The 27412-nt window shown below is 43.4% G+C and overlaps 1 protein-coding gene across 1 annotated transcript; it reads left to right on the forward strand.

Moving 5' to 3' along the window:
- Positions 1–1454: 1454 nt before the first annotated feature.
- Positions 1455–27412, forward strand: RACGAP1 (Rac GTPase activating protein 1). The gene is made up of 17 exons (XM_044285402.1): positions 1455–1618; positions 7461–7549; positions 10843–11045; positions 11131–11270; positions 12941–13010; positions 16134–16187; positions 16265–16342; positions 18523–18637; positions 19249–19376; positions 19476–19640; positions 21432–21527; positions 21806–22004; positions 22100–22205; positions 22291–22423; positions 23859–23988; positions 26631–26739; positions 26850–27412. Exons 2-17 carry the CDS (start codon positions 7465–7467, stop codon positions 26923–26925), a joined length of 1887 nt encoding a protein of 628 aa, XP_044141337.1. The 5' UTR covers positions 1455–1618; positions 7461–7464; the 3' UTR covers positions 26926–27412.

A 27412-nucleotide genomic window follows, 5' to 3' on the forward strand; every position in this document is an offset into this window, starting at 1 on the left:
TGTTATGGAGGGGTCCTTACTCTTTATAATTTCACCCTTAGATCAGTGGCCCAACAGCGTTTAACCTTAAATTCCTCAGTTACTTATTCAAAATGTAGAAAATGTATATAGTTGGCAAGGTTGGCACCTATTTTAATGCCAATCCACAGTTTGGGCCAGGCTGGATACAGTTGGGTATTATAGAGGGGTCCTTACTCTTTATATTTCCACCCTTAGATCAGTGGCCCAACGGCGTTTAACCCCTTAAATTCCTCAGTTACTTATTCAAAATGCTGAAAATGTATATAGTTGGCAAGGTTGGCACCTGTTTTCTTGCTAATCCACAGTTTGGGCCAGGCTGGGTACAGTTGGGTATTATGGAGGGGTCCTTACTCTTTATATTTCCACCCTTAGATCAGTGGCCCAACAGCGTTTAACCTTAAATTCCTCAGTTACTTATTCAAAATGCTGAAAATGTATATAGTTGGCAAGGTTGGCACCTATTTTAATGCCAATCCACAGTTTGGGCCAGGCTGGGTACAGTTGGGTGTTATGGAGGGGTCCTTACTCTTTATAATTTCACCCTTAGATCAGTGGCCCAACAGCGTTTAACCCCTTAAATTCCTCAGTCACTTATTCAAAATGCATATTTTTTCATCCATTTTTCACTATCGTTTTTTTTTGTAAAAACACAAATAACATAGATTTTTTTTATTAATCTGATTGTTCACAAATAATATTTAATATTTATGTAGAAAAAAAACAGATTTACTGCAGAGGAATAAGAGAAAAAAAGGTTTATTTGTCATAGTAATGTATAAGAAACTGGACGAATAAGAAACCAACTTCAGCCTCGTGGAAAAAATGGGAAAGAGTGATAATAATAATAATAAAAATGTAAAATGCAAAAGTGGGAGTGCAAATGGAGCAATGCAGTGGTCGTATGGCGGTGATTACCACCTTCAATAGTGCGTTGGCACTGTGGTGGGTAGATGTCCCTTGTGAACAGTTCACAGTAGAAAAAGTTTATAAAAAAAAAAAAAATGCTGACAACGTGAAGCCCCCTGAGCCACCACCGTCCAGAAATCCCTGCGTCCGGGAAAAAGCAGGGGCCATGTGGGTCTGACCCCACCATGTCACCCTCTCTTCATACCGCCCTGCCCCGTCACTCACTTCCCTGGAAAAAAGCGCAGTAAACGCACGGCACAATGGGCACATAGCAGTCGTACGACGTAATGCGGTTCACTTCACTTCAAACAATACTGCTGATTTTCAACGAGATACCGCCCTCTGTATCACTCCGCCCTCTGTATCACTCCGCCCTCTGTATCACTCCGCCCGCTGTATCACTCCGCCTCCTCCTGGTTTCACTCCGCCTCCTCCCGTCAGTTTTTGTACGAGACTCCAGTTTTCTCCGCCTCCAATCCCGGCTACAGACATCACGTAACCGCATTGTCATGGTAACGAGGGCGGGGCTAGCGAATTCAAACTTGAGCGGGAGCGTTTGGTGAAGGCAGTGAAGCGCTTGTTAGGAGTTCGGTGACCGGGAGCGGCGGAGAGTTTGCCATCCACGTTTGTTACAGCCTAGCTGCTGCTGCACATGCGCGGTCCTCGGTTGTAACCGGGGAGCAGACAGCCGGTAAGTGGGGCCTGGGGAATAGGTTTAGAGGGCAAATAGCCTGAAGCGAGGCGTGCCCGGGGCTGTGCAGGCCGCAGAGGCGCTGGCTGGGAAGCGTGCGGCAGGCAGGTGGGAGAGGCGGACAGTGTACGCGCCCCTGTACCCGAGGAGTCCGTACCGGGAGCTGTAACCAGCAGGGGTTGTGCTGTCCGGCGGTTATTATCTCCCCCCCCGGGATGTAGTGGTATAGCCTGTTGTGTGCAGAGGGATACATACTAACTACCCGGAACTGTGCCTCTACGTTACCTGGCTCTGTATAGATGAGCAGCAAAGGGCGAGGCTGGGCCCACATCACGTTTCCTCTATACCTTAGGGGGAAAGGACACGAAAACCCAGCGCACCAGGTTCTGGTATCCTGCACAGTCTGGTGAAGTGTGTGTATTATACACTAGGACTGTATGGGGAAGGATACCACTGCCTGGCATCAGTCTGAGGCATTGTGTATGCTAAACGGATGGGGAAACGCAGTATTATAAAAGATTATATGTAAAACCCTGACCTCTGCTGACAGGTAACGCTGCTTCCACATCGGCGGCTGTGCAGATGAGATATTGGGCTTGTATGTGCCCCTTTCACACACACATGTTGGACAACGCCACGGGCACGTCCGCCATGACATCGGTGACAAGATGGTCCATAGGTCATCTGTGTTTGGTCCGTGTGGCATCTATTCCATGGACACTGCTAGGCCTGTCTCATATGGTCAGTATTAGGGTCCATTCACACGTCCGCTGTTTTTTCCTGATCTGTTCTGTTTTTTGCAGAACAGATCTGGACCAGATCTGTACCCATTCATTTTCAATGGGTCCTGAAAAAAAATCTGACATTGTGCTGTCCGTTTTTTTCAGGACCCATTGAAAATGAATGGGTCCAGATCTGGTCAGATCTGTTCAGCAAAAAACGGAACAGATCAGGAAAGAAACAACGGACATGTGAATGGACAGTTAGGCCTCATGCACGCGGCCAATCCATGCATTGGGGACCCCAATTCCGGTCCCTAATGCACGGGCAACGTCCGTGCAGTGGGCTGGACCCATTCAACTTGAACAACGGAAAGAAACACCACGGAAGCACTTTGTAGTGCTTCCGGTATTCTGTTCCACATCTCCGGAATTGTGGACCCATTCAAGTGAATGTGTGGTGCACACGGCCAGCGGCTGTGGATTGCCGACCTGCTGTTTGCGGGCACCCAACGGCCGTGTGCATGAGGCCTTAGTAAAACCAGGAGTGGAACCTACAGAGAAAATATATACGCACCTAGGTTTTGGTGGAGGACAATAAGAAAAAAATATTTTTCATTAGAACTCAAGTCAGACCAGCAATCAGACCCCCCAATGTTAATAAGACCCCAACAAGACTTCAGATCAGACCCCCAATAAGAGCCCCATGCCTCTAATCAGCCCCCTTTGTCTCATATTATCCCCAGTAGCCCCCACTGACTCATGATTGCCCTACATCAGTCCCCAGCATCTCCATATTGCCTCTTGTTTTATAAAATAAAAAACACTTGCCTCTCCTGCTACTGGACGCCGCCGCTCCTCACCTACATCACGATCCTCTTCATTCTGCTGTCGGCTGCACACATGGTGACATCCCAGAGCGCACTCGCACTGTGCGCAGCCTTGACAGCCGAGGACCAGGAAGCGGTGAGTACAGAGCTTTCACCGCTTCCCAGTTCTCCATTACTAATTGCGTCATAGGCCTATTGTACACGACTGTAGGTGTCCCGTGCTGCAGACCGCATATGCGCATCCGTGATACACGGGCGCCGTTCCGTGGGCATTCCGCATCACGGATGCAGACCCTTTCATTTCAGAGGGTCCGGAGATGCGGAACGGAAGCACCGAACTTAACCCTACGTGGGGTTTTGTTCCTTAGAACACGTCCATCTTTTTGCAGAACGGGTGGATTGCAGACCCATTAAAGTGAATAGGGTCGCGATCCACTGCAACTGCCCCATGGTTGGTGTTTGTGCATTGCAGGCCGCAGCATGGCCACGGGGCGGCGGCGCACACGTTCATGTGCTGGAGGCCTTATGTGGCGAAAAATACAGTAATGCATATTTGTGCCTCGTCTGTGTTTTGGACCCAGTCCTGGTTTTGGCTTGCAAATACTGATTTGGGGGTGTGTGGTCCACATCATGGGCCAAAGTAGTGCCATGTTTCATGGTGGTTGGTGTGTGTGTGTGTGTGTGTGTGTGAGACCTGTGAATAAACACATTGAAATCAATGGGTATGTGTGTAGTCCTTGGAGAGCAGATTCACTGAGGTGTGAATAAGGCCTTGTTCACATTTCTGCGTCCATTTGATGTCAGTGTTCCGTCATCTGTGAAGGATCAGTGTGTAGTCTGTCATCCGTATTCCACGGACACTGCTCAGCCGAAAATTAATTTCATATACCTCTATCAGTAGTCAGTGAAAAACGGACCAAACGCGGACGCCATCCATGCTGTCTGTGACTTGTATATAATTTTTTTTTTTTTTTTTTTTTAAATTGGCTTGTTTTGTCCGCAAGAGGCAGATTACAATCCATGTGGTCGGCACATGTTGGTGAATATGTGGAAACGTGAACGTGCCCTAAAGGTCTTTCACATGAATGGTCCGGATGCGTTCAGTGAAACTCGCACCATTTTGTAAGCAAGTTCAGTCAGTTTTGTCTGCGATTGCGTTGTTTTTTTCCGTGTGTGTGCGCTATCAGTTGTGATGAGGTTTTCACGTGCGTGAAAAAACCCTGAAGGTTTACAAACACCTAGCAACCATCAGTGAGAAACGCGTTGTACCCGGACTGCATCCAGATTACATCCGGACGCAATGCGTTTTTCACTGAAGCCTCATTCACTTCTGTGGGGCCAGGGCTGCATGAAAAACACAGAATATAGAATATGCTGCAATTCTGACACAATGCAGACCTGATGTGTGAAAATAAAACCACTCAAGACCCATTAAAATAGGTCAGGATTCAGTACGGGTGCTGTGCATTCACGTCACGCATCGCACCTGCGCGGGAAAACTCGCTCGTGTGAAAGGGGTCCATTTACATGGGACGACAGAGCAGCAGATTATCGGGAGGGGAAGCGTTCTTTCCAGACACTCTGCTGATCGCTGCTGGAGGAGGCTGGTGTATTTACATCCAGTGATCTCCTCCACAGTATAGTCAGGGGCGTTCGCTAATGCCATCGCTCTTCCCCATACTAAACACTAGGCTTGAGCGAATCAACCTTCTGATCGTAGCTCCAAAGTCAATTCGTTCAAATACTTGCATTTTAATGCTGTTTCTGTGCAGCATTAAAATGTATTGGTTCTGTGGAGCCGAGGTTCGTCTCACCTGGACTCGCACGAGACTTTGGCGAATTCCTACTGTGCTCAGATCTGCGTATTGAAAAACAACTTGGTTAAAAATAGCCATCTGAAGTGGGCTTTGGTACCGAGGTACCAGCCAGTACCAGAGTCCACTTCAGATAGCTATTTTAATTGTTTTTCAATATGCAGATATGCGTACAGTAGGAGTTCACTTAAAGGGGGTCTGCACTTTGTTTTAACTGATCTATCCTCTGGATAGATCATATGCTTCTGATCGGCGAGGGTCTGACACCCGGGACCCCCGCCAATCAGCTGTTTGAGAAGGCAGCATTGCTCCAGTAGCGCCGCGGCATTCACGCTGTTGGACCCCCGGCGATCAGAAGCTGATCTATCCAGAGGATAGATCAGTTAAAACAAAGGGCAGAACCCCTTTAAGTGAATTCCTACTGTACGCATATCTGCATATTGAAAAACAATTAAAATAGCTATCTGAAGTGGGGCTAGTACTGGCTGGTACCTCGGTACCAAAGCCCACTTCAGATGGCTATTTTTAACCAAGTTGTTTTTCAATTCGCAGATTTATTGCCCGGTCACCAAAACGAAGTCCTGGCTAGAGCTGGCCGTGTGTTTTCTGCGTGGCGTACTGCTGTCGCTCCCAGACTCCCCCTGTACATGCCTAACCAGCCAACCGCCATGTTAACATTTACGTTTCCATCATTCACTATAAGGTGATCTGCCCGCTTTCCAGCATATATGCCAGCTTTCGGCTGGACAGAAAAAAATTGCTGCATATAGTAATTTTTGGCATACCGAAAGCTGCCATATATGCTGGATACAGGGAACTCTGGAAGTCTGAACGCAGCATCTGATGCGGTCCTTACAATGAACGCTAATGCCGGACCTGTAGCTTTTTAGGTTTATTGCTTGTGCATGATAATAACTTTGCTTTAAAAGCAAATTGTGTCCCTGCGATGTATTATGTCTTAAAGCAAATGGGCTTTTTATGCAAAAAAAAAATTGTTGCCAGAGTGTGTGTTTAAAAAAAAAATATATATAAATCAGTGCCAGTGATGTCACGTGTCCTTAGTGCTCACTTTTTACAATTGCAAAAAACAATAAGACCTCTCAGCGCATGTAAGATGTATAAATTCACAATCTCTATTTAGCAGTTGGTCCTTTTGACCATATCTTGTCTTTTTTTTTTTTTTTTTCATGTGCTGCTAATTAAAAATCAACTTTTTAGGTTACTTTCACACTTGCGTTTTTCTTTTCCGGCACTGAGTTCCGTCAAAAGGGCTCAATGCCGGGGAAAGAACCGATCAGTATTATCCCCATGCATTCTGAATGGAGAGCAATCCGTTCAGGACCCATCAGGATGTCTTTAGTTCAGTCTTTGTGACTGATCAAGTAAAAGATAAAACCGCAGCATGGTACGGTTTTATCTCCGGCCCAAAAAGTTCCGGCATTTTTTCCCCATAGGAATGTACTAGTGCCGGGTCCGGCATTTAGAATCGAAAGAAAAAAAAATCGTAACTGATCTCTTTGTCCGTGTGACATTCAGTTGGCATATGTTTTGCCGGATCCTGCAGGCAGTTTTGGCGACAGAACTGCTTGCCAAATTCCTCTGCCGCAAGTGTGAAAGTAGCCTTAGTATCCTTTAAAATCTATCTTTTAAAACTTGCTATTTTCTAGAATATTGTGACTCTTTAAAACTGTTTTTTCAAGCAGGAAAGTAGATTGGATTATAAGTAGTGTAGGTAATGTGTTACAGCAGCACTTGATCATTGGAACACTGTAGGTACAGGCTGTATAGCTACAGTGTTCCAATGATCAGGTGCTGCTGTGAAAAACCGCAGTAACACATTACTACACTAGTTATAATCCAATCTACTTTCCTGCTTGAAAAACAGATTTAAAAGTGTTCTAACTGCAGCTCAGCCCCTTTCAAGTAAATGGTTTGAGCTGCAATACCAAGCACAGCCACTATACCATATACGGCGCTGTGCTGGGTAAGCTGTGAGAAACGTGTGTCAGGCCCTCACCAGTCAGATACTAATAACTTATCCAGAGGATAGGCCATCGCTATAAAAATCTATGGAAACCCTTTTAAGGCTACTTTAACACTTGCGGCAGGACGGATCCAACAGGCTGTTCACCCTGTCAGATCCGTCCTTCCGCTATTTCGCCGGACCGCCGCTCTGTCCCCATTGACTATAATGGGTGCGGAGCTGCAGCACGGCGAAAGGCCGCCGGACTAAAAGTCCTGCATGTCCAACTTTTTAGTCCAAGGGCCTCTCACCTTCAAACTGCTGTACTGCGCCGGAGCTCTGCCCTGTCCCCATTATAGTCAATAGAGACGGAGCAGCCGCACGGCGAAATAGCGGAAGGACGCATCCGACAGGGTGAACAGCCTGTCAGATCCATCCTGCTGCAAGTGTGAAGTAGCCTAAATCCTTCAGAGCTCATTTATTCTAATATTAAAAATTTCCTTTTTTCCACTGCAGGGAGATGGCGACCACAATGATGAACTGGCGCAATCTTTTTGATCAATTAATTCGCCAGGTGGAAGGTCTAAACGAGGGGATAGAACCGCGTAAGTGCTCGGCCGCGTTATATTGTGTGCTATAAGAACGTACCTCTTATGCAGCAAATGTGAACCTTTCTGACAACTGTCAAAGAATCTCTTCTTGGAAGTGTTCATTGAGAACTTGAGATATGCTCTAGGGGCACATTCAAGCAAATTGCTATTTTACTTTTAAATCAATATATGTGTACAGAGGGGCTGGCATGCATCAGACATATTCAGTATGAAACAGAGTTTAATTGGAAAGGCCAATACTGTGAAGTCAGAATTTCTTTCCTGCAGGGTAATTGATTGTCTGGTAAGAAGAGGCACTTCGCTTTAATAGCGGCGTTCTTACTGTTAGAAAAATATTTTTTAATATGTATTTAGTAGATAACACAATCAAGCAGTAAGACGGCCGCTCTCACAAGTAACAATTCCCGTCTAAATCGCATCATTCCCAGCATGCTGAATTTACACCGCTGTAGTCTGAATGCGAGTGGTAAGCTTTACATCACTTGAAGACATGATTCCTTGGGATCTGGAGAAATCCATTCTGGATCTCCATACTTTAGAGAAGGAATCCCTAAACTGTGGCCCTCCAGCTGTTGCAAAACTAAAATTCACAGCATGTGTGCACAGCCTACAGCTGTTAGGGCATGCTGGGAGATGTCGTTTTGCAACAGCTAGAGGGCCACAGGTTCAGAATCATCAGACCCCAACGGACCAGCAGAGGTTGTCCAAGTAAAATGAATACATTCCCAGTTACAGTAATGGCTCATGTTCTTGTGGTCCGCAAAACGCAGATACTGGCCGTGTGCGTTCTGCACTCTGCAAAATGGAATGTCTTTTCCATTTTACGGACAAGGATAGAACAGTCCTACAGAGGCCAAGAATAGGACTTGTTCTGTGTTTGTTTTTTTTTGTGACTGGAATTGACATATGGATGGGATAGTGTGCTGTCTGCATCTTCTGTGACCCTATTGAAGTGAATGGGTCCGCATTTGAGCTGCAAAAAATGCGGCTTTAATGTGGACAAAAAAAAAACATGGTCGTGTACATGAGCCGTAAATGTAATGAAATAAGTGATACTCAAAACTTTAGGGAAAGATCGCCACCCGTTCTGTGTTTAGAGCCGCACCTGGTTTTGGCTCAAAATCACTGATGGAAATCACTGACCAAACGCTAATATGTGAACGAAGCCTAACTTTGGTTGTTTTTTACATTTAGGGCTCTTTCACACGACTTCTTGTATTAGAAAATGGGGAAAAACACATTCTTCTGAACTCTACAGCCTCTTCTAACAGTAGTTTGGTGGGGGTGTCGGGAGTGGCCCCATCTTCATGCACACAAGACTTTAAGCTGTCCCAGATAAAACACCACTGCTCTGACCGGTGTAAGGGCCCTTCCACACGAGCGGATGCTGTGCGGATAATCCGCTGCGTGAAAGAGAGCCAATCTCTGCTCCGGACAGCAGAGTCAGAGCAGTAACATGATTGATAATACTCTGTGCCTCTCTGATCTTTTACTACAGAATCACGTTGACCACTTTTATCTCGCTGTGATTTTGTAGTAAAAAGGTCACAGAGAGGCACGGAGCATTATCAATCATGTTACTGCTCTGTCGCTGCTGTCCGGAGCGGAGCTTGGCTCTTTCACGCCGCGGATTACCCGCACAGCATCCGCTCGTGTGGAAGGGCCCTTACACCGGTCAGAGCAGTGGTGTTTTATCTGGGACAGCTTAAAGTCTTGTGTGCATGAAGATGGGGCCACTCCCGACACCCCCACCAAACTACTGTTAGAAGAGGCTGTAGAGTTCAGAAGAATGTGTTTTTCCCCATTTTCTAATACAAGATACAGTAAATTAAATGGTGCCATTAAAAAATACAACTTGTCCCACAAAAAATAAGCTCTTATATGACAATGTGAAAGGAACATTTTCAAATTATGATTTTTTTAATTTATTTTTTTAACGGTGGGAGAAAAAAAATTGACCAGGTTAATAAATCCTCCCCCCAGTGTCCTCTCCAGACTACAGGTTCCTATGGTCCGTCTGTAATGTGCACACAGGTCAGATGACTGCCCCACGATCATGAGGTTTTAATCAGTAAAAAAATATTGGTGATTCCTTCCCTCTTAGGCCCCTTTCACACGGGCAAGTATAATGCGTGATGTATACGCATTGCACCCGCGCTGAATCTGGACCCATTCATTTCTATGGGGCTGTGCACACGAGCAGTGATTTTTACACATCACTTGTGCGTTGCGTGAAAATCGCAGCATTTTCTATATTGTGCGTTTTCCACGCAACGCAGGCCCCATAGAAGTTAATGGGGCTGCGTGAAAATCGCAAGCAAGTGCGGATGCAGTGCGATTTTTTTCACGCACGGTTGCTAGGAGACTATCAGGATGGAGACCCGATCATTTTATTATTTTCCCATTATAACATGGTTATAAGGGAAAATAATAGCATTCTGAATACAGAATGCATAGTACAACAGCGCTGGAGGGGTTAAAATAAATAAATAATTTAACTCGCCTTAATCCACTTGATCGCGCAGCTGGCATCACCTCTGTCTTTCTTTGCTGTTTGCAGTCAAAGGACCTGTGGTGACGTCACTCCGGTCATCACATGATCCATCACCATGGTAAAAGATCATGTGACGGACCATGTGATGAACAGTGACGTCACCACAGGTCCTTTGACTGCAAACAGCAAAGAAAGACAGAAGCGATGCCGGCTGCGCGAGCAAGTGGATTAAGGGGAGTTATTGTTATTCCCTCCAGCGCTATTGTACTATGCATTCTGTTCAACCATGTTATAAAGGGAAAATACAATCTACAGAACACCGATCCCAAGCCCGAACTGCTGTGAAGAATTTCGGGTTTGTGTACCAAACATGCAGATTTTTCTCACGCGCGTGCAAAACGCATTACAATGTTTTGCACTCGCGCGAAAAAATCGCGCATGTTCCCCCAATGCCCGTCTGGAAGAGGCCTTAGTCTTCATACACAGAACATTTATCACCTTTCTGAAAGATCGCTAGTACACAGATTGTTCCTCACCAAGTCATGGAGTTTGGAGAGAGCACTCTTTCGGCTTCTTTTGTAATTCCCAGAGACTTGTATGTAGTGGAGGGCCACGCGCTTTCCCACCAAACTCCTGACTGCGGTCATAGTGGTGAGAAGGAGCGGGAGACTTTGGAAGTTCTTATTCTTGATTGTGAAGGTCCCAGTTATTTGAGGTATTTTACACTGGATAAAACCTGCCAGTTTGTTTGTATTTGCACGGTGCACTTGTAATTCTGAATCTTACATCACAGAATTCATTCAGCTGGCTAAGAATTTTGAGGATTTCCGAAGAAAATGGCAGAAAACGGAACAAGAGCTGGCGAAAAGCAGAGAGTTGCTGATGAAGACAGAGACTGAGCGCAGCGCCCTCGAAGTAAAGCTGAAACATGCTCGCAATCAGGTGGACGTGGAGATTAAGAGGCGGCAGAGAGCCGAAGCCGAATGTGAGAAACTGGTGAGGACTCTTGTAAAGTTACCTTCACACTCCACACAGTGTTCCATGGACTGTAGTGACAGATTTTTATTATTCTTTGCCTTAGGAGCGCCAGATCCAGTTGATCAGAGAGTTGCTGATGTGTGATCCATCAGGAAGCATTCAGCTCAGTGAGCAACAGAAGAATGCATTAGCTTTTCTGAATAACAGAACACAAATGTCTGCAGACGGCAATGGGACGAGAAGGTAGGACAATGGTATTCATCTATAGTATCACAGAATGACATCCCCTGATTTTTATTTTTTATTGCAATTCTTTTCTAAAATTTTTTTTTAAAGCAATAGGCAGATTTGTATTTAATTTTTATTTTTTTACTGTAAGATTTAGTCAGTCTAAAGATTTCACTGTGGCTGATACTGGATGAATAAATCAGTGCATCGTTAGATTGTGGCGTTTATGGTCTTTCACAGGAAAATATGGTTCCTAGCAAGAACTTCAGTCCTGTGACCACACACAGTATACCCAGTATCTGGATATTATATACTGATGGTATTCACTGATATTTAATGTTCTAGTATACATCGCTGCATCTGAAGCCACTGCCTTTTCCTTTGGGCGGATGAGCCAAAAAGTGTTTAAAGCGCTTAAAGGTCTTCTGTCGGCAGATTTGTACCCATGAAACTGTTACATGTGCACTTGGCAGCTGAAGGCTTCTCTGTTGGTCCCATGTTCATGTGTGCCCGCATTGCTGAGAAAAATGTTTTTGTTATATGCAAATGAACCTCTAGGAGCAACAGGGGCATTGCTGTTAGGCCCCCTGCACACAAACGTGTGCGCCCTGTGGTCCGTGGGGCAGCCACAGCGAATCACGGACCCATTCACTTGAATGGGTCTGTGATCCGGCCGTTCCGCAAAAAGATAGAACATGTTCTATCTTTTTGTGGAATGCAAGTACGGGACAAAACCCCACGGAAGCACTCCATAGTGCTTCCGTTCCGCACCATTCCGGATTTGCGGACCCATTCAAGTAAATGGGTCCGCATCCGTGATGCGGAATGCCCATGGAACAGCACCTGTGTATTGCGGGTCCGCAATAAGGCAACGGGGTGCACACATTTGTGTGCAGGGGGCCTTACACCTAGAGGCTCTGCGCTCTGTCCAGTTTGGTTGACTTGAGGAGAAGTCGGGGCCAGGAGTGATCATGTTTACACTGCTTGGCCCTGTCAAAGGGCCTGAGCCTCCAGTTGTAACAGCAACGCCCCCCGTTGCTCCTAGAGGATCATTTACATATCATAAAACATAATTTTTCTCAGCAATGCGGGCACACATGAACATGGACCAACACGGATGCCTTCAGCTGCCAGTGTCATAGGTACAAATCTGCTGACAGATGCCCTTTAAGAAAGTGGTGGAAAGCATTAACTGCAATGGAGGAGCTTTGTCATGTTTGGAGCAAAGCAAACTGGAATATTTGCCCATAGCAGGCAATCAGATTCCACCTTTAATTTTTCAGAGCTCTTTGGGAAAATAAAAGGACCAAGCTGATTGGTTGCTATGCTTTGCACCAGTTCTGATAAATCTCCCCCATAGTGTCTTTAGATTCCACATGCAAGCTTCATGCACATGCAGCTTGTAGTAGTTAGGGTACTTTCACACTAGCATTGTTAGAAGCCGGCCGTGTACAAACGGATAGGTTTTTTTATTTTTTTCTCCTCGGCTCCGTTTGACTGATCCCATGTACCGGATCCGTATCATCCGGAATAACGGAACCGGTATTTAAATGTTTTAATAGATCAAAAGCCCTGTGCATGCGCAGACCGGAAATTGCCGCATTGCCGGAACACTTGGTACGGCATGCTGCGGTATTTGGTCGGGTCAAATACCGTACAAGGTAATCTTCACTTTTTTCTTCTAGATTATCTACAATAGACGAATCTGGATCCATCCTCTCAGACATCAGCTTTGACAAAACTGAGGACTCACTGGTAATGAGATTTCATGGCGGTTTCTATTCAAAGTGTCTGGCTGTTTTTGCTGTAAATTTATACTTTGGGAACTTGCATATGGTACTTTCAAATGCTTGATATATATAGCGGAGAATCCATGATTATATTTATCGCATACCTACCCTTTTGGCATTAATTGTACATTGACTATATGAAGAATAACACATTTTTTACATATTTCTGGGTACTATGACTATCTGGCAATCTTTTTTGGAAGTTTTTCCTCTGTGTATAGCAGTGCTGTGGTGAAACTATGACTCCTAGCATGCTCTATTAATTTATATGGAGTTCTGAGAACAGGCATGCAAGGGGGCATCTTGGGATTTGTAGTTTTACCACAGCTGGAGTGCTGGAGGTTAGCCATCACCGGTGTATAGTGACTGTCTAGTTTGCAGGTCTCGCATATCTGGTAGGTGGAGAATAGCTGCCATCCACTGCACACAAAGTAGAGAAAAATATGCTTCCTAACCTTGTTCACTAAGAGAAGATCATGGAGGACGTTACAGGGTAATACTGACCTGTATGGTTGTGAATAAAAGACTTGTGCTGAGATTAACTTTTTATTCAGCGCTTTGGCTGTGCCTGTCTTCTCTGTCTCACTTTTGCTGCTGCTCACTCCCCCCTCTCCATTGACATGTGTTATGACACTTCAGCAGACCTGGTCAGTCCTGGATGGTTTTCAAGGAATTGGTAAGGAGGGGGAGAGGATAAACAGCAGCTAACATGGGAACTAGACATTTCTCGCTGATGAGACGGATTACAAAGTTTCTTGTGGTAGCTGGTACTATTGATCTATGTAAAGTTTAGTGACTCTTTAAAGAGTGTAATCATAAAATTACCTATTGTTTAAATGTTTCATGTTTTTGTTACACACTTTAACCTTTTGAACTCCAGGGGTAAAAAAAAATTTCACTCCTAATCTTTCCAGGGCCATAACTTTTTTTTTTTTTATTTTATTTTTTTTCCTGTTCATATAGCCATTTGAGGGCTTGTGTTTCCACGATTTAAAATTGCATACAGTGTAATGGGGAGCTGGAAGAAAAATCTGAATGGGGTGAAAGACCATTCCGCAACACATTCATGGGTTTGGGTTTTGTTTTTATGGCATTCTCTATGCGGTAAAACTGTCCTGTTTCTTTTATTCTCCAGGTCACTAAAATTACGGCAATGCCACATATATTTATAGTTTTTCTTGCATTTAATACTGAAAAATAAAGACCTTGAAGAAAACTATTTTTTCCTTTTTATTGCCATGTTCTGACCTCTAACTTTTTTTGTAGTTTAGTATGTGTATGGAGCTCTGTGAGGACTTTTGGAGTGTATCCCTTAATTTTTTTTGTGGGAGGTGAAGTGACCAAAAAACATTGGATTGGCCATTTTGAAGTTTTTCCTTTACCTTCTTTAAGTGTTTTCACATGTGGCAATGCCCGTGATGTGTATTTTATTTTTAATTTTGGGGAAAGGCTGTGATTTTGAATTTTTATTCTTAGAAACCTTTTTTTTTTTACACTTCCTATAGTGAAGGGAAATGAGTGTCTGAATTCTACAATCTGTATTACCACCAGTTGCAGACATTATGCCTGAGTATCTGCTGTTTAAAACCCGCCCAACAAAGTGCAACTTTGTATTCGACCTCACAATTACAAATTGAGTCGATAGATTAGGCGACAAGTGTCGTGTGTTTACGTGTTGACGCAATCCCTTGTTTTTAATAGCTTTAATAAAATTTTAGCGCCTCACTTTTCCGTGATATTATAAATTTAATGTTGACATGGAAAATTAAATATAAACAAAAACAATAAAATCCTGCAGTTTTCACACTGACCACGGGTCAGTGTGAAGGTCCCCATCAGTATGTCTTTGGGGTATGGGAGGGATCTAGAGGAAACCCACACGGGGGCGGGGGGGGGACATAAGTCCATGCAGATTCAAACCTATGACCCCTAGCGCTGCAAGGCACAGTGCTAATCTCAGAGCATGCCTAGAAATCTCTCCCATAGAAGTCAAAAGGGTCCCCTCCGGACCATGTGTCTGCTGTAATGGGAATGTTGCATCAGAAAATGACCTATTGTCTAAATCACGTTGTCCCAAAGTATAGTTCAACAAAAAATCCTGCAGTTTGTGTAGCGGCCACTAGGCTTAATAACTGGCGCCACTTCTTGTTCTGTACAGATCACTTTACTGCAGTTACCTGCTCATCTGTCATTCTAATCCTGCCTGTAATGAGATCACCTATGTATGGATAAGATGGGATCCACCATTCACAATAGGGGATTGTCAAATCTGATCTGTTCTTTCCTTGTACAATGACCTCTGCACAGGTCACAAAGCATGCCCAGAAAACTCTCCCATAGAAGTCAATTGGGTCCGCTCCAGACCACTGTGTTTATGGGGCTGCCAGAAAGCAGTTTTAACTGGCAGAAGAAAAAAAACCTTTTGTGAACACATTCCATTTAACTGCAACACACATCGGGCTCTGTTTACATCATGGGAACCATGTCTTTGGGTATGTTGGGTTTCTTGATGCTTAGTAATGTGCTCAGGCAGATGAGTATTCTCGGGTGCCTGCCAGCAACTTCTCATCTTATTCTTGAGATAAACACTAGCCATTGATAAATGCTTTTTTAGGGTACTTTTCACACTAGCGGCAGGACGGATTCGCCGTGCCGCACGGCAGTTCGCGGTGGGAGGCTGCCGGACTAAAGTCGGGCATGCAGTACTTAGTCCGGCGGCCTTTCACGGTGCACTGCCGTGCTGCGCCTGAGCTCCACCCCCGTCCCAATTATAGTCAATGGGGACGGAGCGGCGGCACAGTGAAATACCGGCAGGACGGATCCGACAGGCTGTTCACCCTGTCGGGTCCTGCCGCTAGTGTGAAAGTAGCCTTAAAGGGGTGTTGTGTTTTTTTTTTTTTTTACCACCACAAATAAGTGAGAAACTGAAGGGATCCTGATATATTCATGTGTATAATGTGAGCAGTACTTGGTAATCACAGCTGCTGTGGGGGACTTCTACTATACATTGTGCTTCTACCAGCATCTCTCTGGATAATTGTGTGTGGATCAATAATCATTTTTATATTATATTTTATCTTTTTGATAGGATTGGGATTCTTCTTTTGTCAGAAATGTGAGACTAAAGAAAAGGGAAAAGCGGGTAAGTTGGCCACAATAATAGTTCCGTTGTACTTGTTCCAATTTCTGCTACTTTTGACTGATTGCTTTGCCGTGTAGCGCTCATCGAGGCAACAAACAGAAGGTCCCCCTGTTCCATCAAAGAGAACTCGTTCATTTGGCTTGACTGTGGATCCAGTAAGTCACCTCTTTCCTCTGAATTGCCCATTATGTTTATGTTGAAAACATATTCCCCCATAGTTGTGTTTTTTTTTAAAATTTTTTTTTTTAAGACCCTAAGTCAGCTTTAATCCTCCCTTGAAATTGCAAGTCTATGAAATTGAAATGGTCAGGTTTGTTTCTTGGAGGAAGTGGAGCAAAAAAAAACAGGCGACAATGACAAAGCCTAATCTACCAGAAGTGAAATTGAGCATGACCAGATACGTAAATTTGGCTGAACATAATTATAATTGGCAGATTTTTATTTTATTTTTTTAAGGGCCTTGCTTTTTATTCTGCTAATACATGAGCTTATTTGTCTGTCAAACACAAGACCAAACCTGCACAGTGAAATGGAAGCATGTACTGCAGTGTAGGAAGTGTAATATTAGGGGTAAGGCTACTTTCACACTGGCGTTTTGGCTTTCCATTTGTTAGATCTGTTCAGGGCTCTCCCAAGCGTCCAAAACGGATCAGTTTTGCCCTAATGCATTCTGAATGGAAAAGGATCCGCTCAGAATGCATCAGTTTGCCTCCGTTCAGTCACCATTCTGCTTTGGAGATGGACACCAAAATGCTGCCTGCATTGTGGCGTTGAAAGGAACATATTATGGCACACGCTATAAATTTGTGCCATCATTTGCAAGGGTGTGTGGCTTAGCGGGAGTGGCCTATCACGGCTTGCTTGATTTAATATTTACTTGGACCAGAAACTGACACCAGCCTCATAATACATTAGGTACATCTCTGTCCAGTGCAGAGGATCGAGACTGTCCTATGGGAACACCTGACTTAATAAGTGTCCCCCACTGTCTTTTGCATACCAAAGTCATGTTGAGCCAGTCTATTATTTACACTGCAGTATTTTTTAATCTGCTGACCCGTGTGATCATGTAACTGTCACTTATCATTACTGACAAATGATGTCAAGATGACACGTTTGTGTTGTCATCACATGAAGCCTAGTGCTGCTGTGAATGTACTGTGCATACCATTGACCGCAGTAACAAAAACTGCCCATCACGGCAGAACTTTAATTGTACAAGAGCAGAATATGAAATGTGATCCCCAATGTATTTGGGTGTTATGGGCAACACAGACCATTTTTGTTTGAGTCCTCCTCACTGTATTATAGTTTTGTTGAGGTTGTTAATGTTAAAGGGAACCTGTCACCGGGATTTTGTGCATAGAGCTGAGGACATGGGCTGCTAGATCGCCGCTAGCACAACCGCAATATCCAGTCCCCATAGCTCTGTGTGCTTTTATTGTGTAAAAAAAAAACCGATTTGATACATATGCAAATTAACCTATTCTAGGGTGCATCAGAGGGGCTTTAAATGTGACATGGCAGCTTAAAATTATCCCAGTGAAATCGGCCTTCCAAAAACCATATGGTGTTCCTTTTCTTCTGCTCCCTGCTGTGTGCCTGTACAGCAGTTTACGGCCACATATGGGGTGTTTCTGTAAACTGCAAAATCGGAGAAATAAATATAGAATTTTAACTTGCTGTTATCCCTTTGGTGTGTGTGTGTGTAAAAAAAAAACCTGCCGAAGTGTAAATTCCATCTCTCAATTCTTGTGGAACACCTAAAGGGTTAACGTTTGTAAAATCAGTTTTGAATACCTTGAGGGGTGTGGTTTCTATTATGTAAGCCTCACAAAGTGACTTCAGACCTGAACTGGTCCTGAAAAAGCCTTCCCTAACGTCCCCAAAAAATAAAATGGCATTCACAAAATGATCCAAACATGAAGTAGACATATGGGGAATGTAAAGTAATGACTATTATGAGGTATATCTATTAGAAAAGGTAGAGAAATTGAAATTTGGGAATGTGCACATTTTTCAAATATTTTGGTAAATTTAGTATTAACAAAAATGACTTTTTGACTCCATTTTACCCCTGTCATGAAGTACAATATGTGATGAGAAAACAGTCTTAGAATGGCCGGGATAAGTAAAGGCGTTTTAAAGTTATCTCCACATAAAGTGACACTGGTCAGATTTGCAAAAAAAAAAAAAATGCCTGGTCCTTTAAGGTGAAAAATGGCAAGGTCCTAAAGGGGGTTAAGAGAAGCATTACTGTTATTTTTTTTATTTTTTTTTATATTCAACTTTGAGTGGAAACTAATTTTTCCTTTTTACATTACTTGTATTTTAGGCCAATGAATCCATAGTCACAAAAACCACAGTAACTGTTCCAAATAATGGTGGTGTTATTGAAGCTGTTTCAACTATAGAGACTGTGCCATATTACACACGGAGTCGTAGGAATGGTGAGTGTAGACACTACAATTTTATACATCGCTGATCTCTGGAACCTTCTTCAACAGGGGTCACCCAACTTCTCTTGTGGCTACCATGAATGAAGAGGTGGCTGCTCGGCTCTCTAGTCACTTCTTATAGGACTTCTGAAGCTTTCTGCATGCCTCTTGAAAGTGAGTGGGGAGAGCCACGCATGTGCTGCCACCTTTCCATTCACAGCAGACTGGGAGAACCCACTGGGATATCCTGTAGATATGCCATACATGTTAAGATGGGAATAACCCTTTAAAGGCTCGCCTAGATTTATTTCAATCTGCCAGCTCAGGGGGCGAGTCCTTTCTGCTGCAGCTGGTGGCAGCTAAAGGATGGAACATAGTATGTTTCCATCTCAGTGAGTAGGACCGAGAAACTAGAAAGGGCAAACAGCAGGTGGAGATTTCAGTGAATAACTTGGAGGCTATATTAAGTATATTTAGTACATGCGATTACAAAGGTATTTAGATCCAAGTGCTGGTTTGGAAAATATAGAATATTTTTCATGGGACAACCCCTTTAACTCTTTACTGATTTTGTAAATCGGCCTACAATCAACATTGCTGCCTTTTTTCCCGTGTTCCATTAGCCCAGCTCCAGCCCTGGAGTAGCGACTCTAGTTTAATGAGCAGACAGTTTGATGAGCGAAGTGAGACTGACATCTGCAGAACTCCGCAGAACCACGGGATGAGACTTCATGAATTTGTTTCAAAAACTGTAAGTATGAACCGGAGCAGACTGCTTTTTTTTTTTTTTTTTTAGTTTTTTTTTTTTTTTCCCTTTCTATTTTTCTTACACTCTCTGTATTGTTCACAGGTGATTAAACCAGAGTCTTGTGTTCCTTGTGGGAAAAGGATCAAATTTGGAAAACTTTCTTTGAAATGTCGAGATTGCCGTGTTGTGGCTCACCCAGAATGCCGCGACCGCTGCCCCCTTCCATGTATCCCTACTTCTGGAAACACCCCAGTTCGTATAGGAGAGGTAAAGTACTTTTTCTCCAGGATGTCATGTAAGGTTACTTTCACACTCACGTTTTGGCTTTCTGTTTGTGCATCCGTCATGGGCTCACAAGCGATCCAAAACGGATCTGTTTTGCCCTAATGCAGGGCTGGCCAACCTGTGGCTCTCCAGCTGTTGTAAAACTACAACTCCCACCATGCTTTGCTGTAGGCTGATACTTGTAGGCAGTCTGGGCATGCTGGGAGTTGTAGTTTTGCAACAGCTGGAGAGCCTCAGGTTGGCCAGCCCTGCCCTAATGCATTCTGAATAGAAAAGGATCTGCTCAGAATGCCTCAGTTTTCCTCCGATCAGTCACCATTCCGCTCTGGAGGCGGACACAAAAACACTGCTGGCCGCCTGAGGAAGCGAAGCCAAACGTATCAGTCATGACACACAATGTAAGTCAATGGGGACTGATCCGTCCCCCGTCCCCCGTCCCCCCAACCGAAAGCCAGCAGATATGCCGGATACAGTGAATCCCAGCAGTCTCTTCCTTTTGCTCGGACAGACTTCTGATTTCACCCAGCCTAAAGTGTGTGGCCACCTTTACAGCTGTAAGGTATCTGAATTTCTGTGGCCAGTTTTAGGCCTTCTCTGTTCTCAATTAGAACGCTAACTGTATGGGTATTAAAGGGTTTCTGTCACCAGAATTAACCCTATTAAGCTAGCTAACATTAGCGATGTGCTAATGTCAGCTGAACCTAACTAGCCTAATTCCTACTTTTATCTAAAGATAAAGATCCTGACATGCCCGTTTGAATAGCTTCATGCATTCCCATGTAATAACAATTCTGGAGCATCTATTCTTGTGTCTCTATGTTGTGCCTTTCCTTTATTATTTCTACTAGAAGTTATGAGTGAATTGCTAGCAGTCTGCAGTAAGGGTACAGGGGGTGGTAACCAGTTTGGGGGGGGGGGGGGAATGTACATGAAAAGTCTGCAGACTCACTCTATATCCTATCAGTGCTGCCATTGTCAGACTTTTCATGTACACCCCCCCCCTTCCTCCCAAACTGGTTACCACCCCTCTGCATTTTGCGGAACGGAATTGCAGACCCATTCATTTCTGTGGGTCCGCACTTCCGTTCCGCAAATAATAGAACATGTCCTATTCTTGTCCGCAATTGCGGACAGGCATATTCTATTAGTGGCGGCAATGTGCGGTCCGCAAAATGCAAAACACACATTGCTGCTGTCTGTGTTTTCTGTATCCGCAAATCACATTGCGGAGGATGTGTGAATGGTGCCTTTAAGGCATTTTCTGGAAGGGTAATGTTCATTAAGTGAAATGGAGTGGGATGCAGTACCAAGCTCTGCTTCAATAAAGTATGAAGAGGACACCACAGCCCTTTCAGACAGCTGATCAGAGGGGGGTGTCGGGAGTCTGACCCCTGCCAACCAGATATTGGTGTCCTGTCCTGTGGAGTGTGGATGACTATTTGCTGGCAACTTGTCTGTGTTAAAGGGACCTCGTGCCATGAAATGCAGTGAAATTTGAATATATATATATATATATATATATATTCCCCAGTAAAACCTGTAATTTATACATTTAAATCTATTTCTGATTTCGTTGTACACGGGAGAGATGTTATTAGTGACTGACAGTTATCTCTGTAGACACACTTACACAACGAACAAACCAAGTTTTATCTTTTCCAGCAACAAAAATAGATCACTGCTCTATAACATGCTGCCTGCAGACTGCATTATGTTTTGTGGTGACGCGTTCCCTTAAAAAAAAAAAAAAAAAATTTTTTTGTTCTTTTGTAGGGTACGCTGGCAGACTTTGCTCCACCTACATCTCCAATGATTCCTAACGTAGTGGTTCATTGTGTCAGTGAAATTGAGCAGAGAGGACTCCATGAGGTAAGGCAGTGTGCCTGGGTGGCTTGCAAATGAAACCAATGCCCAAATGTGACTGAAGTGTTCTTACTTCTGCATCCTTTACTGGAATATGGCGATTAGACGATGGTTCTCTCACATGAACGCAGATAAACAAGCGCAAGCGGCAAACTGAGCGGTGACCTTTTTGAGTAAATTGGCTCTGATCCAATGGCTCAGTGCTGCATCCTCGTGTGGATTAAACTCTGATTTGCCATAATGCAAAATTCTGTTATCTACAGTTTTTTTTTGTTTTTTTCTAGACTGGTTTGTACAGAATTTCTGGCTGTGACCGTACCGTGAAAGAGCTGAAAGAAAAGTTTTTGAGGGGGAAGAGTGTGCCTTTACTTAGTAAAGTGGATGATATTCATGCTGTCTGTGGATTCCTTAAGGACTTTTTGCGTAACCTGAAGGAACCACTTCTTACCTTCCGCCTCAACAAAGCTTTCATGACGGCAGCTGGTAAGGACGTTTAGATGGTCAGATGTGTTGTATAATAGAAAATAAAACTGGAGTTTACATGAGACCCAGTCTAAAATCTACCACTTGTCCACCAGAAATATCAGATGATGATAACAGCATTGCTGCCATATATCAAGCGGTCGATGAGCTTCCAGCAGCCAACAGGGACACACTTGCCTTCTTATTGATCCACCTTCAAAGGTTGGTGTTCAGTTTATTCATTCTTTGTATCTCCTCCACTGTCTCTTCTCTGTAACCATTTTTTATTTTGTTTTGCGTTCTGCAGAGTGTCTGAGAGTCCAGATTGTAAGATGAATGTAAGCAACCTGGCTAAGGTATTTGGCCCAACTTTGGTGGGGCATGCAGTTCCTGATCCTGAACCCATGACAATTCTGCAAGATACAAAGAGGCAGCCCAAGGTCTGTGTGTATTTGTGTGCCCTCCTTCTCCCCTTTTCTTTTCTTACTACAGAAAAAAGTTGATACAACTTACCAGCAGTGTATTGTATTGCATCCAGAACCCTTTCCGCTGTCATGTGATCTGTCTGATCACTAGTCCAGAGCCTCTGCTCCCATGTAGACATGTCAATCTCCTGTGTGGATAACTTCCTGTGTGAACTACAGGGTTGCATCATTCTCTAGCAAATTCCTCTCCCACCTTTTTCCTCTGTATGACACCCTCCATGTATTGAATGCTGTGGAAGGTACCATGTTTGCGTTTTTATAGCGCTGCAGCTCACCCATTATATTTCTGCACCCTTGGTGCCTTACAAAACTCCCCAGACTCACACGAACTGTCCATAATATCTGTGTGCAGAATCTCCATTGTATTCTGAAATGCTGCTTCACACAGATCTCCCCTGCCTCCTGCTTGTGATTTTCTCTACCTTGACAGTGAGAAACTTCTCAATGTAAAGCTGCATCCCATAGGAATACATTGGAGGCTCTGCAGTGTGAGTTAAGGGATATAAGTCTCCTGTCACTTGCTGCCTTTTTTTTTTTTTTTTTTTGTGTAACAAATTTTATTTTTGTAATATACTTTAATTACTGAAAATGTACACTTGTATTAGAAAAATAGCTCTAAAGTGGCCCATTTTGCGTCTGTCTTCTGTTTGCATAATTGTGGAGACGTGCTCCACACTGACTGTTGTATAAGCAGAAGACAGGAGCGTTGCTATGGCTCAATATTGGCCACTTTAGATTTCTATTATTCTAATAGAAATGTACAGATTCAGTAATTAAAGTATATTATAAAAATGGTCAGCATCAGTGGACATTATAAAAATAGAATGGCAGTTACACTTTAATTAACTTTAGACCCCCTTATGGGGTTATAACCTGGGATCTTCTGATCCCTTTTCGCATTCACCTGAATAGAGATCTATTAGGGTGAATGGCATTTTGACGTCCTCCCTGCTGAGCTGTGCCTTGTGCACAGCTTACCATGGCAGGCATGGGAAGCCTCAGCCGCATCCAGGCTGCCATGGTAACGGATCACGGCCACAGGATTTCACTGCGGGGGCTCTGATCAGAAGGAAGAGGGAGCCACATCTTTCTGTCTTGCCTCGCGGCATCTGTGGGTTTAAGTGACGGGGTTTGGCATGATCATCATTGCGACCTTGTGCCTGCTGTATTATGCCACATATAGGGGTCACTGCAACAGCCTGCTCCATACTCTGCCACTGTGACATGCTGGTTAATAAAATGTTCATCGATTTTATAGTGTCATCATAGTCTGCTGCACGGTCCACCAAATATATTCCTGTCCCCACATGCCCATGACTAATGACCCTAATATGACATACTCATACATACCTGGTTAACTAATATATTTTCTCAAATGTGTTTAAATTAGGTTATGGAACGATTATTGTCACTACCAGCAGATTTCTGGAATCAGTTCATGATGGTAGAAAATATAGATCCTTCTCATATAATTGAAAATACAAATGTATTCAACACTCCCCGGACTCCTGATGTCAAAAGTAAGTTGGCTAAATAAAGCTGCTAACATAACATTGTGTGTGCATGTATACTGTATTATAACCAAGCTACTCACATCCTCCACAATATACCCCTGTACTGATGAATCTTGAAAAAATTGACATTAAAGGGGGTTTTCCAGTAATAAGTGGCCATACACATTAGTCGAAAGCTGATCAAAATGGACAATTTCAACTAAAACTAATGTTTTTGTTGAAATTTATTTGACAGACTAATGTTTTAGCCGACCAATGACAGACCATTATCCCTTGAAAAGAGGTCGTCCGTATTCCATATTTTCGTCCATTAGTCAAATTAAAGACAAAAAAATCTTTCTGGGAATGTTTTCAATTGCCCAGTTTTATTGAACATGTATGGGCAGTTTGAACAACTGTACCGGCCAATATGGAATGGTCTGTGAAATAACGTTCACCAGGTGCTTGCCTTCTATCTAATGTGCATTGCTCCTTAAAGAGGACCTGTCACTACGCAATGCAATCTGAAAGCACCATGCTATACAGCAGGAGAAGCTGAGCGGATTGATATTTTGGTGGGAAAAGATTCAATAAAACCTGTAACTTATACACTTATAAATCATCTTTTTCCACTTCCTGTGAAGAGCTATTGGTACAGGAGGGAGGTAGTAACAGTGACTGATGGCTATCTCTGTATGCACACTTAAGTTCCTTTTACACTGGACGATGCAGCAGGCGTTTGTCGGGAAGGAAGTGTTGGAGATGATTGCATATACATGCAGCAATCTCCTCCACAGTAATGGGTAGGAGAGATCTCTAATGCCATCACTCATTCCCATTACGACTAGTTGTCTGCCGGCAGCAGATCGTGATTACACAGAACAATCTGCTGCCGGCAAATGAATTTTGTGTCCACATGAATAATCGATTACCAGATGAATGAGCATTTAGCTTGTTCATTGCGTAACCGGCATCACTTTTACACCGCCAGATAATCGCCAACCAGTATTCCTATGAATGCTTGTTAGTGATGATCTTGCAGATTATCGGCCCATGAAAATGGCCCTTGGTACGCACAATGCTATAAATTTACTGATAACCTCTTCCTCCTGTACCATTAGGTATTCATAAAAGGTGGAAAAAACTGATTTACCAAATCTTTTCCCACAAAAATATATATCTGCTCAGCTTCTCCTGCTCTAGAACATGGTGATTTTGTGTTGCATTGCATTTTGGGGTGACGGGTCCTCTTGAACTATCTTTATAAATGTCACCCACATCCTGCCACCGCTGTTGAAAGATTACCTGCTCCCCGCAGTCGACCACTGCCTTGAGATCAGCAATGACGTGGTGCATTTGACCATGCATGGTTGGAAGTAAGCCATGGTGCAGGGCCAGAGTGTCAGGGAGCAGGTAAGTATGATTTCTTCAATAGTGGAGGCAGGCTACAGACATAACTTAAGTTACTTATTCCTAGAAAACCCCTTTAGGTCTTCATGCATGCAAACACATCCTTGTTTCTTTATCCAAACCACAGATCCACAAAATACAGACACCTTTTGTGTGCACTCCACATTTTTCTCACTTCCATCAATAGTAATGCCTATTGTTCTCAATAAGGACCAGAATAGAACATGTTGTATACTCGGCAGAATAGCCACACCGATCTGCAGAAAATGCACGGGCCCATAGAAATGAATGGGTCACTGTGCAATCCGCAAAAATGCAGATAACACATGGATGAAAAATATGCTTGTGTGTATGAGGCCTTGTAGATTTTAAAGCACACATGTGACTTGAAATCATTACAATTTATTGTAGACTATGCTTACGAAGCCTGCTGAAATAAAATGGTAAATGACAGCACAAGAATAAAGTACCTAGGATACATCAAACCTATTGAACACCAGGAATAAAGTAATGCATTATTATGCGTCATTAGTTAATTTGCCATGTGTAGTACAAAGCATAATTGCCTAGAGCTCTTTGAAATATTTCAAATTTTAATGTTCATCAGAATAAACTGATTCCCATAGTAATAGAAGTTCTACAGTATGATTAACAATGTGTCAGCGGGATACATGCTGCTTCAGATCTTGGACTGACCCCTATATACAGAGGAATTCCACTCAAAACATAAGTCCCATTTATGTAGGTCGGGGCCTGGACATAACTTGGAATTGGTACGTCTCTGCTCGCACATCAGGCATTGAGATATTCTGAAAAGCTACTGAGCGGTACAGTGTCCTGTCTGCATCTCCATGTCCGATGTAAGATCTGGTGAGAGTACAAGTGGTCGGAGCAGGACCAACCTTCATACCCTGCTCCCCTTCAGCGGGCATTCATAAGTCGTTCTCCGGACTGCCCCGTCCTCTACTTACCTGTACTCTCCTCTTGTGATGCTGCTGTACCACAATTTGGCAGCTGCTGTACGGGACCATTTATAATAATGCCTCCTAACAGACTAACGCATGAAAATCACAGAACAATGCCATAACATCCGCCATGTGCTTTCATGGAGAGATGGAGTTTAATATTGTCTGCGACAGCGTCTAGTTCCATCCATCCGCATAAATTGGAAGCTATAGAGTACATTAAGGGCAGGGAGCAAACCCAATTATTCCTTTGATGTCTGGAACAAACAGTTATTTTCTTGTTTTCTATCCCAGTCAGTATGTTGGGACCTCTGACGACCCCTGAGCAGCAAATTACCAAAACTCCTTCCACAAGTTCCCTGTCCCAGAAAGTTCGATCCACTATTGGCAAAAATACACCAAAGTAAGTACTCTTGTAACAGTGGTGCATCGATGGAAATAGAAGTGCTACGTGAGTCTGGACCCTGGCCTGTTGCTGATGACGTCTAATCGTGCTGTTATTTTTCATCTTAGGTTCGGAAGCAAAAGTAAATCGGTTACCAGCATTGCACGACATGGCAATTTCTTTGCCTCTCCGCTATTAAAATGAGCCGCATCGTTCAGCAGATGAAAATTGCACATTTTTTCTTTTGTATTATGCTTTTGTTTATGGGGTTATAATAGTAATGAAAGATTCCTACAATACTGTAACATGGAAAAGGTAATACTGCACAACTAACATTTTATTTGCTACTTATTGCATTTTTAAAGAGTTTTACAAATGGCAGATTTGACCTGTTTTAATCTTTTATTATAAACTGTATAGCATGACCTGAAGCTGTTCTCCCTTTTGCTGGAGACAATAGTAAGAGTAGTTAAGTAGTTTTTATGCTGGGGTGTTGGTGATCCCGAGACCTTTTCTGTATATACTTCATTTTATTTTAGCTACTATATCGTGTGCGTATCCCTTCATAGCAGACATCTCACTTAAAAGGAATACATTTTGCAGTCAGGCTAAAGTTTTAATCTTTGATCCGGCGAGCCTGTAAATGTATCACTTGTGTAAATACAGCACTGATAAATTATCTTTAACAAAA

Source organism: Bufo gargarizans, chromosome 3 (assembly GCF_014858855.1).
Source record: "Bufo gargarizans isolate SCDJY-AF-19 chromosome 3, ASM1485885v1, whole genome shotgun sequence".
NCBI classification, from domain to species: Eukaryota; Metazoa; Chordata; class Amphibia; order Anura; family Bufonidae; genus Bufo; species Bufo gargarizans.